Source organism: Mchenga conophoros, linkage group LG1, assembly GCF_057382185.1.
Source record: "Mchenga conophoros isolate Kocher_MC1m ecotype Shallow Benthic linkage group LG1, M_conophoros_male_GT1.1, whole genome shotgun sequence".
Lineage (NCBI taxonomy): Eukaryota > Metazoa > Chordata > Actinopteri > Cichliformes > Cichlidae > Mchenga > Mchenga conophoros.
Genome location: NC_140526.1, coordinates 8,463,341 through 8,484,108, shown reverse-complemented (window position 1 = coordinate 8,484,108; position 20,768 = coordinate 8,463,341). Strand labels below are relative to the sequence as shown.

Sequence of the window (20,768 nt, the reverse complement as noted above, 5' to 3'; positions counted from 1 at the left end):
TAAGTGAGAAGTCTGTCACGAAGTGAAACACACACACACACGTAACAGACACTGATATATGTGTGTGTGCGTGTGTGTGTGTGTGTAAATGCATATATATTAAAAAAAAAGTTTTATATATATATATATATATAAAAATAAATAATATGTGTGGTGAACCAGATCACAGCACAAATCAAACATATTTCACAATCTCTTAAGTTGTGCACCCCACAAGCTCAAACAGGCCCTCGCTGTCAGCCTGCACTCTATAATTATCCCTACAGCTCTGTACCCCAAGACATTTCACCTCTGACCTCTAATTGTTACACCTTTCATAATAACATGCAGCCACGTGATGGTTCAACAGTCAGCGCTGAACATAATGATGAGCACCAGCCTGTACATGAATGCTAGGATAATTCATGTATGCTCAAAAACATGGAGAAATATAAACACCTTCTAAGTATGTGATGGTTTGGTGGCAGGGCCCTTTGATCAGGTAAGTAAAAACCTGGGTGGGATTCACAAAGCAAATTAAAGAATGCAACGCTTTGCTTTGAGAAAGCACCATCTGAGAATTAGCACCCTCTGCTGGTGGCACTGAATAAATCCACACTTGGTTTGAAAGTCAGAATCATCTTTATTTGGCCAAGTTTGTGCACACAAGCAGGGAATTTGAGTCTGGCTATACTCTTTTTAGTGGTGAGTAGTTAGTGCACTATGTCTCAGAAGGTTTCTGGATTTCAAACTACTGTTGGCTGGGTCTTTCTTTGTGAGTTGTGCCTGTGTCTGTTTTTCACAATTACTCAACCTTGCTTTTTCAGTGCAGCAACAGTGCATGTTAGAGTTGGAATTGGTATGAGTGTAGTCTGTTTTTTACCCAGTGTCATCTGGGACAGGCTCCAACCCCCTTGGGACATAAATTGAAAGAGTATGAGTATGAGTGGGCTATAAATTTGGCAATTGCTATTAATCCATTTATGGCACAAAAACCCCCAGGTTGTCTTATCAAACTGAATTGGTGATTATTATGTTATTATTATTATTATTATACACATTTATTCATCACCAAAATCATCCAGATGAAAATACTAGAGTCTCAAATTAGTTTATTGAGTTTTCCATTGTAATGTACTTATAGTGGACACATTTTAAACTGTGTTCATATTGTCATATGGGGAGGATAAATCCTGATAGCGATGCTTCTGGTTGCTCCTAGCAACCTTGTTAAAACATTTTTCATATAAAAATTTTATTATGCTGAACTGAAGTAAAATAGACCATTTAGGGCGATTATTAGCTGTTTTATATTTGTGTATATATTATTGCTCTGTGTAATTTGAGAATTCTGCATAGTGTGCTGTATCTAGAGTTAGAGCTCCTGGCTCTACTCTTTTGGGACCTCTTGGGCTTTAATTTCCACATCTGCTTTATTTTGTTGTGCTCCTTCTTCCTGATGTCTAGGAAATTGTCTAGGAAATTATCAATCCTTTAGCACATAAACACAGTATAGTGATCAGTATAAGGTGAAGAAAGCTGCTTCTGGTCAGATGGAAAAAAAAACACACAAACACAGAAGAGTGGATTTGGCAAAATGAAATGGCTGGCGGTGGACAGATGTAAGGGTATCAATGGTTACAATAAACAGCATGAATGTTGTGTGACAAGACACGATAAGATAAGATAAGATAAGTTTCTTTTCACTAACTCATCTACCAAGGCATTTTAGAGAGTATAGCAGCTGTGGCAGTTTGTCTTATAACAACAGCTGTAATCTCGACATTTCGACTTTACTCTCAAAATAATCAGTAATATATATGTTTTTTAACATGGCTCTCATTCTCCTCTGTAACTTTTGCTACATGCTTTGTTGAAAACCAACTAATTATTACATCTTTTGAAACTGATGGACAACAAATTCAAATGGAAAACTACAAAATAACTACATTAAGACAAACCTTGACAAGCACTCAGTTTACCCTTTTCATAATTTACTTAAAAAAATAAAATAAAATAGAATAAAATGAAATAAAATAAAATAAAATAAAATAAAATAAATGACCAGCCGTCTTCTTGTCTGTCTTGCTGGCTCATCCTCCAATTTTAAAAGATGTTCAACATTCTTCTTGAACATGTTCATAATGAACCCATTAAACAAGTGAGTTTAAAGATTATTATGTGTCCATTTTTTACTTTTTAAAATCATTTACATCACTTCATATTATTGCTAAGTGGTACATATCAGGTGATTTCTATGTGTTAAATGTTTTTTCTATTAAAATTGATCTTCTTTAATTTTAATTTTAACAATACCATACTCATATATCTTTATTTTCTGAAGACCCCCTCAGAGGTTAGCTGCACAGTCAGTGTTCATGGCTGGATGCCACAGGCAGGTGCTGAGGAGGGTAACAGCGCAGGGCCTGGGTCCTCATACCAGTGCCCTGGAGGCAAACTGTGAGTGGCACAGCAGAGCTTTCATGAACAGACTCAGAAACAGGAAGAGATGTAGACGATAAAGTCGGTCGTTTGAAGTGGTTCTGCTCAGAGGCACAGCTCAGAGACTCAGACATAAAGGCTCACGCGGCATCTTTCTCACTCCATGTCCTGCACGCACACCCTTCACTCTCACATCCACTTGAAAGGCAGCAAAACAGCGCTTGCAGTGGTCAAAGCATCAGATTTCAAAATTTAGGTTGCTCTCTTTTACTGTCTGTACTATTGTTGAAGTTCAAGCAAGGCTCATCCCAGCCATAAGTTTAGGAATTATGTACACGCTAACATTTTGACCGCCAGCATCCGTTATCCTCTAAGCAAAGAGTCAGGATTGATATGTTGTTTGCTGGGATCAAGTAATTGTTACTTTGAGGTGGACGTTAGAGGTCAGGTATTAAGCATGTGATCTCCTTTTCCAGAGCCCCACTCTACAAAATCTGCTTCCCCGCTGTTATGAGGAGGACTGTCCAGAGAGATTCCCCGCTGCTCCCCAAACACCTTCTCTTGCAGTTCGATTATGTCATTTCGGATGTCAGCCATCATTAGCAAAAGAAAGTCGAAGGAGCCAGGTGGACCCTAGAGACAGGCGAGAAATTGATTGGTTAGTTAATTAATTGTGCACATGCAGCCTGAAAATAAAGGAAAAGCTGAAAGCCCCCGAAACAGTGCAGCTCCTTGAATGGTCACTAAATCATTACTCCAAATGTCAGTTAGCCCCCATAACTAGTTTACCCTTTACATCACAGCTGTAAGCTCACTCTTTTAAATTTATTCTAGACTTAAATATATGGGGTTGCAGCCACAAAGGGATTTAGCAAGTAGCTGTCTGCTAGTATGTACCACCTTTTGCCCATGTTTGTGGCATTTGTTCCTTTTAAAACATGTTCAGTGAAATTATCTGATGAATAATGTGGACTAATATTACAACAGACCAAAAAGTCTGTGTTCCAGTTTTCATGGTTAATTTTTAGCATGTTATTTTTATGCTACATTGCACTTATTAGCAGGTACTGAGTGTCTGACTGATGCACACTTAAGGTGTATGGATGCAGCTTGTTAACCAACCTTGCCAGACTTTGTTTTTTTTAACCCTCTTATCCAAATATGATCACTTCTACCACCTAAAACGCTTAGACTAAAGCTTTACACCAGGGCTTCGTAAACAAGTAGGTGATTTCACAGTGGCTATGTCTATCATTGATATAGTGTGTTATAATCCATACATCTATAATAACTTACAGGTGGGCCTCTGGGACCTGGAGCTCCTCTGTCACCCTGTAGATGAGAAACAGCACACATTGATTGAGTTTTAACCTTTTAAACTGTATTCAGCTTGCTTGCTTCCATGGACAATAAGACTCATAACAGGGTGTACTGTAGCTTCATGCATGGGAAGAGCATCAGTGGTGAGTTTAAATGTCAGAATGGTGAGACGAGGTATAAGAAACAGTTAAAAAACAAAAAAACGTAATAAATGTTGTTAAGTTTGCTTTTCAGAGCAGGGTCTATTAAGAGTGCATTTGAAATGTGTGAGCCAGACACAGACAGGCACAAGATGGCGACTGGCGATGGTGACACAAAAGCATACAAAGACACATAAGCAAAATAAAGTTGCTATAACAACCTTTAATCCATCTCTTCCTGGCGCCCCGGGTGGTCCCTGTATAAACGATTGAGAGATGGGTTTAAGAACAGGAGGTTTTCTTTTAATCACAGCAACAGTTACCTGCTTAAACTATTATCATACAGTTCATCTATTCATCTTTGAGCTACCTCTTTCCAGTGATGCAGTACTGGTGTCTGACACAGAACAGATTTTTTTCAAGACATAGCAAGTTTGCTAGTTCCAAGTAGTGACTACTGATATCAGTGACTATTGGAGGCTCTGCTGCAAAAAAAGACTCATAAATTGCAGGTACAGTCTTCAGATTCATAGTGAATAGCAACTTATGCTGCCAACATTACTTGTAGGATTTGGTTGCTAATCCGCTGAAAATGGATTAATAATACGTCTCTACAAACATCAAGACAGAACTGGATGCGTCCCAGCACCAGTCATGTCGCTGCGCCAGTGGAAAAGGGTTATTAGCTTTATGAGCTGATTGAAGTGGGAGGTAAAGCCTGTAAGAACACCTAAATTATGGTGCCAGTTTCTTTCCTTACCACTGCCCCCCTGCGGCCTCTCTTTATGTGCTTTAGGTCAGGCTCTGGACCCATAGGTCCCATGTCTCCCCGAGGGCCAGGAGGTCCAGGAGGGCCCCTCTCCCCAAGGTCACCTCTCATTCCAGGTTGCCCTGGGTGTCCTGGTAGAGACAGAAGAAAAATATTAACCTCAGTGGAGTCTGGCATCCCAACAGCATGGGCTGAGAATACTTTTAAGGTCTGTTATTATGAGCGAACATCATCTGTTCAGAACATTTCATTTGATTATTTTCCAGTAAATCTATTAGGTAAATAGCCAAAATATTTGCCACTGTAATACAGTGTCTGTAACTAGAGGTGGATCTGTCTCTAGGATTTCCATCAGTTTCATATTACCTGGGACGCCAGGAGCTCCTGGAGGGCCAGGAAGACCAGAAAGGCATGGGCCATCAGGTTTTTTTCCTGCTCGTCCCAGACTTGGTTTATTACTGCTGTTGGCCAAGCCAGGTACCTTCAAAAGAATAGAAGAAAGTTTAAACTAAAATGAATTTAAAGGTCAGATGTGTGGTCCAACACAGTTTGACTTTGAATAATTGAATAATTTCTTTAACATCCTCAGTTTTTTATGCAACTATTAAGTCTTGCTCACTTTTTAGCCATCATCATTTACAATAAATGGTCTGATTGACTGACTGAAAGAGTTCATGCTTGAATGCTTGATTCAGTCATTTGGTTTAACTGCTATTACATAAAGATGTTACCTGGTTGGGTGAGTGTGTATTTCCCAGCTTGAGTTTCAGCTGCAGTAAACTATTTTTCATGTTCATAAAATCTTGACAGGTGAATGAGCAGGTACCAGAACTCATCAAGGTATCTGACTTCCCTGATGAGCTCACTGCAAGAAAAAAACAAGGAAATAAAATTCTCAAACTGTACTGCATGCTGTTAAGTTAAATAACAGAAGAAAGAAGTTCAGTCAATTTTTTTGAATTCATGTGAGTTTAAATACCACCACAAGCAGTACTGTAATTGTAATTGTAATTACTGTAATTGATTTTTGTTTTCGTGTTCTTACTTTTTTTCTTTGTCTCTCTTTTATGTCTGTCTCTTAACTTCCATTTTTCCACTGTCCACATTTTTCATGGTTATTTCCTTCTGTATTTTGCCTTCACCTGTGTCTGATCTCCATCTTTTCAACCCTGGGTTTATATCTTCCTGTCTTCCCTCTATCAGTTGCCAGTGTGTTTGCTCTGTGTTTGTTTTTCCTGTTGTAACTCATGCTCCTGTTTTTGGTTTGGTTTTATTTTCATTCTTTAACCTTGTGTTTCTTTCTTTTTAAAAAAAAGTTTTTGATGTTTTTTTGCATCACCTAATAAAACGGGTTCTTGTCATTTACTTTCCTGGCTTTGCATCCTAAGTTTGTCATGCATCTACTCACAGTTGCAGTTATTCAAACAACCTTCTTCTGTTCAACCTCACATAAAATCTCACATCTATCTTTGTTATAACATAATCTGCCCTACCACCAGCTGGAAGCGATATCTTATTTAAAACAGCCAAAGGCCTAAAAGAATCTGCTACAAGTTCTGTTTACAGCGATCAATTTATTTATAAGCACATCTGAAAACAACAAAGGTTGACCAAAGCGCTCTACAACTAAAATGAACGAAACAGAGCAGGAAAAATAGAAGACAAACATGAAAAAAACCCATAAAGCTCAAAATGATGCGATGATGAGTGGCACAGAAACTTACAGTTGTGTATGGCAATGCAAGAGCGTTGATCCGATGCAAGTATGTAACCACTGCGACAGCGACACTCAAAGCTGCCCACTGTGTTCACACACTCCTGGTCACACAGACTGCTGCTTGGGGCCTCACACTCATCAATGTCTGCATATTTTTGTGTGATAGAGACAGAAAGGGGAAGAAAGTAGTAAAGATAAAGTTAGTTTACAGTAAATCTCAAGTAAAATTTGAATGTTTAATTCCTACACTTACACATAGTAATTTCTGTCCATTTGTGTGTTTTCAGGTTAATCTTTTATTGTAGAATTTGAAAGATGAAAGTCACTTTGAGGTGTTAAATGCAATTAAGAGCTTTTTAGAATTACTTTTCCAGGTCCTGGTCTAAGCCCAGAAAGCTGATGGTAATAGAGAGAAAATGTTTTGCTGCACAAAACCACAAGAGGGAGCTATTTCACCTGTTTAGTTCCAAACCACACTTGTTACTTAGATCACTTTCAAGAATAAAGACGTGTGGTGCAGTGAATGACAAATAGCCTATGCAAAAGCATAGTTAATTGTTTTTTCCCAGAGATAATGAAAACTGACCCAGGCAGTATGGAGATTTGTGGTTGCGGTGTCTTTCTCGGTCAAAGCGATATCCAGGATAGCATGTGCAGACAACTCGTCCAAAGTTATCAGTGCACTGCTGCTCGCAAGGTGACGCAGCACACACATCCACACCTATGAAGAGGAGTGTGGTGTGAGCATTTTATACAGCTTCATTACTGCTTTGTTTCATTCATAGAGTTTCAGAACAAGTAAAGAAACATCTCAAAAAGGGTTTATACATATCACAGTAGGATGGGTGTAACACAAGCAAAACATTTACTGGCACAGTCTGAAATATTATCATGTAACTCATATCTGTAACTATCTGAAGTTTCCTCCATATTCAACACAAACAATTTGTGGACAAGAGATTTTTTTTTCATAACCTTACATCAGTGCAGACTCTGCATGGCTTTATTCAATTTCATTAAGTTCATGTTTTACAGTATCTAATCACAATGAATGTTGGAGTTTATATACACCACTGCAACCTAGAGTTGCTTGCTTGTTATTCTGCTGTTTATATGTATTTCCCCATCGTGGGAGGGGCTGTCAAAGCAGAGACACCCAGACCTCCCTCTCCCCAAACACCTCCTTCAGCTCTTCTAAGGGTGAAACAAGGAAACCAGGCACGAGACGTAATGTCTCCAGTATGTCCTGGGTATGCTCCAGGGTCTCCTCCTGGTAGAACATATCCAAAACACTTCATCTAAGAGGCACCCAGGAACCACCTCAACTGGCTCCATATAATGTGATAGAGTAGCAGCTCTCCTCTGAGCTCCTCCTGAATGACTGAGCCTTTAACCCAATCTTTAAGCCTGCGACTAGTCACACTAAGTCTAGGATTTCATCTAATAAGTGTATTGTCAGATTTTCAACAGAGTAGTTCATGTCGTAGTTAGTATAGAATATAACTGAAATCCTACAGCAGCCTGCATTAAACTTGTGTGCTATTAGGCCAAAGGAACCATTAAACTGAAACATTAAAATGCAGTTATTTGATCTCTTCTCTGGGTTTCTGTGCCTCACTTATAGCCTCTGGCTGGGGCTGTAAGCACCACAGCATTTAAAGATTTTAATGGCATGTCAAGCAAAGTTAAGCACTGATTTATTTTGTTTATATACTTTATTATAATTTTATTGTTGCTCAAGTTGACTCAAGTTCAAATTTTAACCTGCTGTAAGAAACATACTACAGATATGATCATATCTATTGTCTATCTTCAGTCTCTCCTTATATATCAGCTATTCACAAATAATTTAGGGAAGCATTCGTTCTTCGTGGGGTCATGGAAGAACAGCACCGTCTAGTGTCTGATGCTAATTACTGTTACCATCTGGAAGCACAGGATTACAGTTTTAGAAAGAAACGAAATTGTTTAGCAATGCTTTTCACCAGCCCGTGAGAACATGGCCATGAAAGCTGACAACTTTCACAAGAATCAGATGTTTGTTATGGAAAATCACAGTTGTTATGAGCAAAACTTATGCGATGGAGCAAATGGTTTACCTACTTTCAGGTATGCACTGGCCCATCACAAATCTGAATCCTTTACAGCACTTCCTCCTGAAAGAAGAAAAGGAGAATATTCAATGCCAATTTCAGATCAGCTGGGAAAGCCATTTTATTTTATTTTTTTATACATGAGAAGAGTGATACCGCCGTTATATGTTTGATAAATAAAAAGCCGTACCCAGATGTTGATTTGCTCAGAGAGAAACAGAAAACCTCCATATGTAATAAAAAGTCTGCAAACCAGCACTTCTACAGTCAAACCAAATGTTTCAGTTGATGTTGACTTTGTTACATATTGGATCACGTAATCAGACAATTACAGAGTGGTAAATGAAACAGCAAAAACAGGATAACTGCTGTGATGAATCTGCATTTTAACTGTGTAGCGCATTGCACTGATGAAAAACAGGCCTGCATGATGCACTTTTCTATATAAATGTGATTTGTTGCCCATCAAGTAGAAATGGCTGTTTTAATTAGTAAAGAGCCAAGAAGCAAAATCTGCTTAGTAGAGTCAAAAAATCTTTGCTTCAGAGAGCAGTAATTAAATTGAATAATTTCAGCACTGCAGTTTTATAAGTTTGTTGCTGTTCACGTGAACTTTGTAAAATAAAAAATATTTGGAAAGTGTACACCGCGAGCCAACTGTTGTAGTATTTAAACAGTGTATAAGTGTATAAGTGCAGCTGAAGATAAACATGAGGACAACAATGACATCCTGCCACCCTCACTGACAACTAACACATCATCATTTAGAACAGCGGTCTCCAACCTTTTTTGCGCCACGGACCGGTTTATGCCCGACAATATTTTCATGGACCGGCCTTTAAGGTGTTGCGGATAAATACAACAAAATAAAACTAGTACCGGTACCGAAAAAAAGAAGATTTATTCATAACACACGTGAAAAGACCCAGGAAAACCGAGTAAACGATAAAAATGATAACAAAATAACGCTGAAAACCGATAAAAACCCTGAAAACTATACATTTCACACCTGAGCCTCAACTCTCGCGGCCCGGTACCAAATGACTCACGGACCGGTACCGGTCTGAGGCCCGGGGGTTGGGGACCGCTGATTTAGAGGAAGGTATTCGGCACTAGCAGCACCAAAACACTAAAAAGTAAAGAGCAGCTTATTTTATATGCATTATTAACCTGCATCAAAACAGTATTGGAAATGAGAGAGGCCATCCTTTACAAATAATAGTAGACTTAGAGTCAACTAACTAACTATTGCAATAATAAATAAACCCAAGAACTCAAGTTCATTTTGGCAATCTGCTGACAATGCTCATTTGTCAGCAGGTCATCAAAGCTGCCTGAGGGCTACTGGTCTGTTTCTCAGTTTCACTACAGTTTTAAAAAAGTAGGTAAAAACAAGCTGCAGTTACTTCTTATTCTGAATTTTAGTCACAGTACTTAAACTATGAATTCATTTAAAAAACAAAAAAAAAACAAAAAACAAAACTTGTTTACAGTCTACTTTTGTGATGTAAACTCCTAAAGTCTTGTAGATGCATTTTTCCCTAAGTCAGCATTGCACAAAAATTATTGGGCAAGGAATTTTCTCACACTTGATTTAGGGTGTTTGGAAATGACAGTCGTTCAGCAATCCCACAACAATCCACCACATGTTACAAGCAGCACAGCTGGAAAAAAACAGAGGAAATGGCTCAGAATTTCTAGCAGCACAGCATGCAACAAATATCACACATGCATGCTTGAAAAAACACAGATGAATTCCCAACTCCTATCCCAAAAACTGCAAGCTGTTACCGGAGGGGATTTAGCATGCTGCTTCAGTCAAGGTCCCCTCAAGACAATAAGTTGCTTTTATTTTCCTCCAGCCTCCATGCAGTGTAACCTTAAATCACTATGAGATCCCCCTCCCTCTCTTGAATGAAAAATAACCTATAAAATAGCGAGGCCAGCCTAAACTGATGAGATCCAGATGAGAGTGGCTTTAATCTGCAGCCTGTAGCGTGGAGTGTTGAGAGGGATGTATAAAGCCAGGCTCTGAGCTGAGGTGGAGAAAGGAAAGTGAATACTGAGATGAAGATTGTCACTCATTGCATCAGTCAGTCAATCCATCAATCAATCACTCAGTCAGTGATCTAAGTTGGGCTAATGTGATGCAGATGTACGTCTGAGCAGGAGGGTTTCTTGGATTTATATCGTTGGCATGACAGCAGCTAAAAAGATTATTTAGCTTGAAGATTAAAGTAGATCTGGTTCTGATCAACTTTAGAACAGCTGTAATTTAGGACTACACATATGGCTTAACGACCCTATTTATTTGTTTCAGCAACCCATCGGTTTGTAAAAGTTGAGGAAAACATGGTGCATAACCAAAGAAAAGAAATGGCCCAGTGCATGCATAAAACTACACACATCCCTCTATGCTCTTTTTTCTTTCTCACCCTGAAAACTTATCTGAAATCTTATGACTCCTTCACTTTCTCTTGTTGAAACAATTTAATAATTCTTGAACTGCTACAGTATGAAGCAACGTGTTATGTAAGCCACTGTTTTTCTCTCCTCTGCTACGTTCTTCCTTCTTGTCTTGATCATTTTTCATTCACGTGCGCTCCTTCTCTCTCATTGGTTGTGCATGTTGACAATCACATATTGAAAGCCAGAGGTGTAGAGTGTCTGGTTCACCACCACCGCAGAGTCAGCTTTAATCCTGAGCTGTTTTTGCAGGTTTGTTTTGTTAGCTATTAGCTGAGTTACCAGCAGACATGTTTTTGGTTGTGGTGTTAATCATTGACTGTTGAGTATTTTTTATTTTAGGACAGAAGGCAGAATCCAAAGAAGCAGTACTTGGCTGGTTCAAGACCTTCTCTCTCATTTGTTTGTTTTGGCCAGGGCTTCCATCTCCCTTATTTGTGTTCGGTTTTTGCATCATTAAATTTGCTTTGAACTCCCAACAGCTTGTGGCTTCTCATAGTTTATGGGTTCCTCTGAGCCAGTAATTTAGGGACCGTAACAGCCACTCTGAACTTTACATGTATGGCTTTGACACAATGGGCACTTTCACCCTGTTTACAAATGTTTTTCCCTTGAATTTTAGCCAAGCTGTTCATATTCCCCACAGGGTAAAATCCTGGAACACTTCCTACCTGACAAACTAATTGCATTCCCATAAGCGTCGACTGCTTACTGCTTTTAGAGCTAATTAGGCAATAATAATTGCTTGACAATTTTTGCTGGTGAAATTTTGAGTTGTGTGTGCAACTCTTTTAACATAAGTCACCCATAACACCTTTCTCTGTGCAGATGTGTATACACAAATATGCATAAGGCTGTAGAAGTGTAATTCCAGTGTCTGCTCATTTCAACAACAAACCAAAACAACTGACAAATGTGTGCTGTGTCATGAGTCATCTTAATATAACAGGGAAAAAAAGGTGTCATAAATATAAGAAAGTGTTCATAAAATTAGCTATAAACACAGTGGCATGCAAAGGTCTGGACACATAAGATGCAACTTAGCAAAGAATTAATTCCATAATTGATATAGAGACACTTTGATACTAGAAGCAAGTTTGGAAGGAATAAAATAAAATAGTTTCACCAATAAGATGATACCTAAAATGCTACAAGCCAAACACGCTGGCTTGTTTCTGCATGGTGTTCAGTGGGTCCTTAAAAAAAAGAGAAAACGGTGCAAATGGAGGACAAAAGGAGAAGTGGCAAGCCTATAAAAGAACCAACTAAAGAAAATGAACAGTACCTGAAAGTCCTAACCTTAAGAAATAGGAAAAGGAAATCCAGATAAGACCTGAGACAAGACCTGAGAGCTGCATCTGGCCTTTCAGCTGATCCTTCTATTGCCCAACAAAACCTCATCAGAAACGGTCTCACTGGAAGGGTGCAGACCAGGGGAAGGCAGGGGTATTCAAAAAATATAGAATAACTGGAGGTAAAATGAGTAGCAACTTGTCTTATGGACCGACGAAGCCAAATGTGACATTTTGGGGTCAAATCCTTGTCAAAATGTGCAGAAGAGGTTGGTAGAGAAGTACAACAGTAATTGTCTACAGCCATCTGTAAAACATGGTGGCGGCTCTCCCCTGGTTTGGAGCTGCATTGTCAATATGTTTGGAATTAGAAATGCAGAAAAGTATCATCAGATTTTCATTCGCCATGCAATACCATCTGGAAAGCATCTGATAGGCAACAGGTTCATTTTTCAGCACGGCAATGATCCTAAACACACTGCCAATCCAGTAAAAGCTTAGCTGGATAGAAAAACACACAGTGGAATACTACCAGTCATCGACTGGGCTGCTTGGAGCCTGGACCTCAACATTATTGAAGCAGTGTGGGATCATCTTGACAAAGAACAGAACAAAAGTCAGCCAACATCCAAAGAAGAGCTTTGAAATGTCCTTCAAGAAGCTTGGAGAACCATTCCTGAAGACCACTTAAAAAATTACAATAAAGCTTGCTCAAAAGAATTCACGCTGTTGAAGAATAAAGGTGGCCATATTGACTTTCAGGGTTGTTAGAATTGTAAAAACTCTGTTGGTGACTTATATACTCTGTTTCCATGTATGATTGCACATATGCTGCAGCAAGAGTACTGACAGGGACTAGAAAGAGAGAGCATATTTCTCCTATACTGGCTTCCCTTCTTTGGCTATTAAATCCAGATTTAATTCAAAACCCCGCTCCTCACATACAATGTCTTAAATAATCAGGCCCCATCTTATCTTAATGATAAGATAGTACCATATCACCCCATTAGAACGCTTCAGTCTTGCACTGCAGGCTTACTTGTTGTTCCTACAGTATTTAAATGTAGAATGGGAGGGAGAGCCTTCAGTTTTCAGGCCCCGCTTCTGTGGAACCAGCTTCCAGTTTGAAGACAGATCTCTACTTTTAAGATCAGGCTTAAAACTTTCCTTGCTAAAGCATATAGTTAGGGCTGGATCAGGTGACCCTGAATCCTCCCTTAGTTATGCTGCAAAAGGTGTATGTTGCTGGGGGATTCCTATAATGCATTGAGTATTTCTTCTTCACTCACCTTTCTCACTCACAATGTGTTAATAGACCTCTCTGCATTGAATCGTGCTTGTTATTAATCTCTGGCTCTCTTCCACAGCATGTCTTTTGTCCTGTCTTCCTTCTCCCTGAGGCTGGTTCTGCCGCAGGTTTCTTCCTGTTAAAAGGGAGTTTTTTCTTCCCGCTGTCGCCAAAGTGCTTGCTCATTGGGGGTTATATGATTGTTAGGTTTTTCTCTGTATATAGGGTCTACCTTACAATATAAAGCACCTTGAGGCAAATGTTGTTGTGACTTGGTTCTGTTAAATAAAATAAAATTGAATTGAATATTTCTCTGTAAAAGAATAAAAAAAAACTAGGGGTAGCTCAAGTACTGTGTCCTTTATATTTTATCTAATGGTATGTCTTTAAATTTCTTTTTTTGCACATTGTTTACCTGCTTGTAAGTATATTTGACTATGCTAATTTAATTCCAGAACAAAACATATTTTCATGATAATAGTGCTGATAATATGTAAAGTACAGTTGAGCTTTTAAAATGTTGGCAGAACACTTCACAAGTACTTGTTGAATGGCCTAAGATGTTCATAAACCCTCTATCTCCTGTGGAGGTAAACAGTGTTTGAACTTCTCTACCAAGCCCTTGTTTGTCAGTCTTCACCGAAGCATATCCATCACCTTTGATGTGTGTGTTGTATTTGAGGAGTTATGATACAAATGTGTAGAGAAAAAACAAATCTGAATGGTAACAGAATCTGGTCAGCAATAGTGAATACTAACTGAACTCACTGCACATCTGTAAACTGTACATACATAAGCAGCATGTCAGTCTGAGCAGCTCTCCCTTGGGTGTCTCTGGTGGGTGGGACAGTGGAGGCTGAGGCGTCTGGACAAGAAGTTGAGGGTGGAGGAAGAAGTGACCCGTGTGTTTTTGTTTTGGAATGTGAAAGTATGTCGGTCAGCATGACACAGCCTCTAAAACACACCCCATTAAACTGGAATCAGTCTGAGCTTTGTGTGTGTGAATGTAAAGGTTTTAAAGGTTTGTGCGCTGGGAATCTGAGTGTGTTTCTCATTCTCTTCATTATATATAATAGTTTTAGAAGTTGTAGTGTAATTTTGTTGGCAAGAAATGTTTTATATTGGCACCAAATATTAGCAATTAGTGTCATTTAATTAAAAGAAAAAATGTCGGGATCTGCCTGCCAAAAGTCAGACATTGTTAAGCATGCATGCTCATGTCTGTGAGAATATAGAATACATGTGTATATATGGTCTTATGTGCAGGAGAGTCTGTGTGAGGGCTTGGATGCCATCCAGTAATCTTGCAGCCTTTTAATGTCAGTCAGGATTTATAAGCGAACCAAACGATGATGTTAGCAAGCACCCTCTCCGCTTTTTTTCCATGTCCTCTCAGTGCACTTTGCTTCACTCTCCTTATATTCAATCCGTGATTTGAAACACGTCAATTTATATTCAGCCCGTCCTATCAGCATTACTACTTGTTGACATAATCTGTCTCGCTCTCTCATCTGCTCAGACTGACATGATGCTGGCCTCCTGTTGCTCTCCAGCCAAGAAACCTGATGAGGTGTCTACCTTTTCCATCTTCATTTCATGCAGATGAATATTGTTCCATCCTCCATAAGACTTGCTGAGGCCAGGAATGGTCACAACCTTTTACAACAACCTTTAAACTGCGGTGTCAATAAGGACCAGCTGTTTGCTGAACTTCAAATGATGCTTCTTTTCCCCCAGAGATACTATGAAGAAACCATTAAGGGGACACAACAACTTCCCAAAGAATGTAACTTAACACAAAGTGTCCCATTTTAACAAATCCTTTTGTCCAGAGTAGGAAGCAACAGTGTCCACATGTATGGACTATTTGGACCTCAAAAAATGAATCCTGTCAACTTTAGTAATATTCTCAATGTTCCTTTAGCCCTACAAAAAGCAGCTAAATGCAATGACAGAGGTCACATGACTTGTAAACAACTAAGACATCAACAGCACATTAACCGTCATGATCATCCAACAACTTTCTCAAACATTAATCAAAGTTATGGCCACGTGAAGCTGACCAACAAATAGAGACATATTTTCACATGCAGCCAATTTAGAATCAAAAATTAAACTAACAAATATCTCTTTGGACAGTGGGAGAAAACATGGAAAAGCTCCAGCTGACCAGTAGGTTAGAAGCCAGAAACCTCTTGCTGTGAGGTGACAGTGCTAGAAAAATGATACCTGAAAACTCCTGGGCTTCCTACTACCTGATCACCAACAGCATGCTCATGTGCTAAAATAAGATGGTAAAAAATAAAACTGCCAAACATGTTCATGTGGGCATTGTTACAGGCATTGCTAAAGTGTGGAAATATTGTGGATCTATATTTGCAGAGTACTGTTTATATGTGATAGTTTATCTCTTTACTGTGATAGGAGCTGTGCCAGTTAGAGCCACTTGCCTGCAGCACACAAGAGTTCAGTTTTGGCCCCTTTCAGCTTCCAGAATTTTATAACACTTTGAAAAAGACAGCAGCATTATAAGAACATCGTACTACGGTGGCCCTGAGAGTCCAAACGGACTGCAACTTAAGAAAACACCAGCAATAAGAAAAATGCTGCAAAAGCACACAAAGCACAATGGAAATGGGAAAAACGACAACGGAAATAGGAAAAAACACAAGGGAAGTGTTTCTGGGGAGACAATAACCTGACGGACCAGTTGCAGGAACCCAAAACATGGTAGTGTTTTATCATGATTCATATAATACTGATGACGTATTTCTAGGCTAATAGTTAGGCTAACTAAGCTGTAGTGCCTCTTCACCTCACTGTGCAATACCTTTGTGCAATATTTTTGTAAATAGTCAATGGTGCAAATAGACCACAATACTTGAAATGTGCAATTCACTTGTATTTTTATTTTTATTCCTATTTATCCCCCTTCGTATATTTTATTTATATTTGTCTCTGTATTTTTATATATGTGTGTATATATATATATATATATATATATATATATATATATATATATATATAATTCTGTAACTGTAACTTCTGTCGGTGCTGTGTTTTTGGAAACCGAATTTCCCAGAGGAGCCCACCAGAGGGATTAATAAAGTTCTATCTTATCTTATCTTATCTAACACACTTACCTCTCATCTTTTCTTTCCTCACAAAACCAATAGATCCTCCTCTTCTTTTAAGTGTCTTCCAGCACAATTCTTAGCATATTTTGGTTCCTGCAACTGGTCCGTCGGGTTATCTCCCCAGAAACACTTCCCTTGTGCTTTTGAAAATCTGTTGTTTTTTTCCCCATTTGTGTTTTGTTTGCTTTGTAACCTTAGTAGATCAAAATATGGACCTACAGTACTGGTAATTGCCAATAAGTATTATTACTTGTATCCCATAAAGCACACAAATACAAATGAAAGTACAGTTTCATAATTTTCTTAAGAAATAGCAAATAGCTTTTCTTCAAGTGTTTTCTTAACAGTCATAAACAATGAATCTACTAAAACAAATAAGCAGCTGTTACGACCCCCTCTGCTAGGCGTCAGGGAGGGAGTAACATACACGAGCCCCCCAACACAAAACTGAGTAAAGCAAAAGGTTTTAATTACAAACTTTAAACAGAAAACCGACAGGGCTGTGCAACAGACCACTGGGCAGACAATTATTACATAAAGAAAGAACAGTCACGAGTAAAAGTTAAAGGGTAACTAAGGCAGGCTGGCCGCACACAAAATAAAAGCTAGGGTTTTAACTAAGGCAAGCCAGCTTCACAAAATCCTACTCACAGCCAGCTAGCAGCTCAAAACTCTAATCAGGCTAAGTTTAAAGCATGCACCAAGGTTCGACAAAGTTCAGCAATATGAACAAGTTTAACAAAGATCGACGAGGGAGGCACGAAGGGCAAACTGCATGTTCAGTCCTAAGCAGCAGCCACTGAGTGAAGGACCTCCAGCCTTTTGTAGCCACAGGTGGGTACGATCAGCCACTGATTGCCTCTTGGAACATCACGGGATCCCGGGGCAGCCAATCGTCCGTGTGGTCTGGCACACTTCATTCTGCATAAGAGAGGGTTGGCATGGGTCTCCCAGTAACCAATCACACACACGAGTCCTGGAACACATTGATTTACCTAGAGGAAGGTGGGGCCACCTGAGGCCGGAGGCCGTAACAGCAGCCACAACACTGCAGTGTTGAAAAGATTTTTAATGAAAGCTAGGAATAAACTGATCAGTTTTCCACTGTTATTGTGTTGGATAGAAAAGTTTATATTAAAGGTGCAGCATGATTTGGATGTTTATGTTTTCATTATCTGTTCTGCCCTATGAAGTTAGCTTACAGGAACCCATGGCCTTGTTACGACCCCGGTTCACCCACAACTCACTAACAGGCCTACATGTACTGCTTCGTGTTAGCTGGCCTACGCTACTGACATTTCTGGCTCTCCAAGTCTACAATAAAATATAAATACTTTATCTTGTAATTAGTAGTATTAAGAAAATACATGGGTGATAGAGAGGTCTGGACAGGATTTGGGCAACCTCTTTTGGCTTTTGTTGATATACTGTCAGTGCGGATGTAATTAACTGTGACAGCTGGCTGCTGTTTTTGACAGCTTGTGTATCTAGAGGACAATTAATTACCATACACAAATCATTGGAATTCGATTGGGCACTACATGGTTTGTGCTTATCCAATAAAAGACCTTGATTAATGATCTGTGATTGATACTCACACATCCTGCAGACAAGATTCCCCAAATTCTTGTTAATTTTGGGAGGTTGAAAGAGAGCAATGCAAAATCTATTAAAAAAAAAAATGACTCAACGGTGTCTGTTGATAGTTTAGCTTTGTTTAAATGTTTAAATGCAACCTCCAGGAGGTCATAACTTCTCCATATTATAGCATACAAACTTTGGTTCTGTCCATCTTCTCCAAACAGTCAATTTTGCTGCGGGTGGCTGACCCGTCAGCTTCCTGCCCAGCATGGGGTACAGGCAGGGCCATGTAGGATCCCAGCCTGCTGTGGGAGCTGTTGCCAAAACCAGCATGGCGGCATTGGAAGAAACTCGAGGACAGTTTCCAGAGGCAGGCCTTGGGGTAGATCATTTTACACTGAAGATTATGTACTTTAGCAAGGGGTCTCCTTCCAAGGGGGGAATGTTCATTGTTATGTTTTTAAATCCGACAGTACCTTGATTTATTTTTGCATTTACAGGTGGGAAAGTTCTGCAGAGGATATTACTTGTAGCACATAGAGAGAACAGTGGTCCCGACAGTAGGTCAGTGCGTGTATGACACTTACCATGAATATTGCTCCAGTCACTGTGCATTACAACTGCCTTTCATTTAACTGAGTGCTATTGTTTTGCAGAGTTTATACAGGGAAGAATGGGTAATAGGTCTTAGCATTGTCTTTGGAAATGAGTCTCATTTTATTTCCCATATCTTGCCTCAAGGTGCCAAGATATGTGATGAACTGAGGCAGATGCTAAGATGTGGCAGGAAATATCAAGAAATAAAAATAAAGGAGGTGGACATTGATAAGAGGTTTAAAGACAGGGACGAAGGTTTTTGTTGGTTTAGAGTTCTCCCTCTTGGGACTCTTGTTGGAGGAACACAGGAAGTGGAGCTCAGTGAAGGTCAACAGCCCCTTGACATACTAGGACAAGAGACTGTTAATGTGTGAATATACGTGTGTACATCTTGTCATTTTGATGGATGCTGCTTACTGATGTGGCATATATGTGTCACAACTGTGTTACAACATGTGCATCAGCTGTGATGTAAGTGATTTATTTGCTCAACAAGTCTCACAGTCGCAGGCAGTTCAGTAACTTGGCCGGCTGTGGTGGGTACAACGATGTGATGATGAATTACACTGAAGCACATTAGCACAGTGAGACTGAACAACAGAGCACAGTTTTGGAAGGAAGCCACATTTATCTTTAAGTCTTTGTATATATATGTTCTTCTGAGAGTCACTATTGTCCATTTTCTCTGTTGAGATTTGTAATTTTCTTTTCAATGTGCTGCTAGCCTTCTTGTGGTTTAACTCTTTGAAGAAAATTTTATAAGGTGTTCTTTCCATAAGCCCTTTGTGTGGGTTTTTAAATCTGCACTGAAAGCACATTCATAGTACACAAGTTCATACTTTTCTACCCATTGTTCCACATCACAACTGAGACATCAAGACAATTCCAACTACTTGTCCTTCAGAAATATTCCCAGGATCTCTGTCTCCACAAATTAAACAAAACCCGTCCTTACGTCAGCTTCCCCCTAAAGGTGTGATGGTGTTGTCCACATCACAAGTGCATCTCTTAATGTATAATTGTATGTGTGTGTTCTTTTCAACTCGTGTAAGTATACATATGTGAAGGTGTTCAGCACGAGCACATCCTCTCTGTTTATTTGCTCTGCCAGCCCACTTCCAGGACCCAGGCCTCAGGGGACCCATCAGATCTCTGGTCTAACAGAGGACGCTTTGACTGGGAGCCCAGGAGGCCTGAGCCACTTCCACCAGAGTGCAGTCTGACCTGCACTTCTCCTCCCCTGTGTTATGCCTCACCTCTCCCCATTTGCCACGATTTCTCCTGCCTTCCTCCTGCCCTGACTCACTTTAAAAAAAAAAAACCTCTTAAACTCTTCCCTTAATTTTTCACTATACAATTTTGCGTGTCTTAACAACAGAGTAACAGCAGCAAACTCTTAATTCTATGCAAAGGAAAACATCCTTGCTGGAATTTGTGAAACAATTCCTAAACCAGACCCCTTACGTCTTGTTTGCACTTTGTGCCATCATACAGAAAACCTCAGACCACAGACGAGTTGGTCAGCTTAACCTGACAATGTCATTGTGATATTTTGTAAATGGTGTTTTGTCATGCATGATTTCCTGGAAAACTGCTTGCCTGAATTTCATGATTCATTTTCAAATTTTATGGCAGATTGTTAAACTAAGGACTGTGGTTTTAATTCAAAACAAAATTGGTTAGTAAGTGCCCATTTGTTAAAGGACTGGGACACTTATGAGGCAACATGGGATTTTCGCTTCATTTTGCTGGGGGAAAATTTCATGTAAAAAAGTTTGCTTCAGTCATTCAGATTTCCCTACCTCTTATTCTCATGTCATTTCAGAGCAGCCACTTGTGCCTGAACTCATTTGCTTTGTCTTCCAGCCTTTTATTGTAGCAGAACTTAAAACTGAAATTTACCTACAGAAAGGTCATGCTGTGAGACAACGCTGCTAATTATTCCAC

At 39.4% G+C, this 20,768-nt stretch overlaps 1 protein-coding gene across 1 annotated transcript in view; it reads right to left on the bottom strand.

Annotated features, from left to right (window-relative positions):
* Positions 1 to 263: 263 nt before the first annotated feature.
* The window catches only part of LOC146582868 (collagen and calcium-binding EGF domain-containing protein 1-like), a 38,422-nt gene continuing 17,917 nt past the window's right edge, over positions 264 to 20,768 (bottom strand). Inside the window, exons 3-11 of the mRNA XM_085246619.1 lie at positions 8,471 to 8,523; positions 6,954 to 7,088; positions 6,375 to 6,512; positions 5,382 to 5,515; positions 5,017 to 5,131; positions 4,642 to 4,781; positions 4,103 to 4,138; positions 3,718 to 3,753; positions 264 to 3,054 (exon numbers count right to left, since the gene is read on the bottom strand). Of these exons, the coding sequence (XP_085102745.1) occupies positions 2,866 to 3,054; positions 3,718 to 3,753; positions 4,103 to 4,138; positions 4,642 to 4,781; positions 5,017 to 5,131; positions 5,382 to 5,515; positions 6,375 to 6,512; positions 6,954 to 7,088; positions 8,471 to 8,523 (976 nt within the window). The 3' untranslated portion in view covers positions 264 to 2,865. The remainder of the gene's footprint in view (positions 3,055 to 3,717; positions 3,754 to 4,102; positions 4,139 to 4,641; positions 4,782 to 5,016; positions 5,132 to 5,381; positions 5,516 to 6,374; positions 6,513 to 6,953; positions 7,089 to 8,470; positions 8,524 to 20,768) is intronic.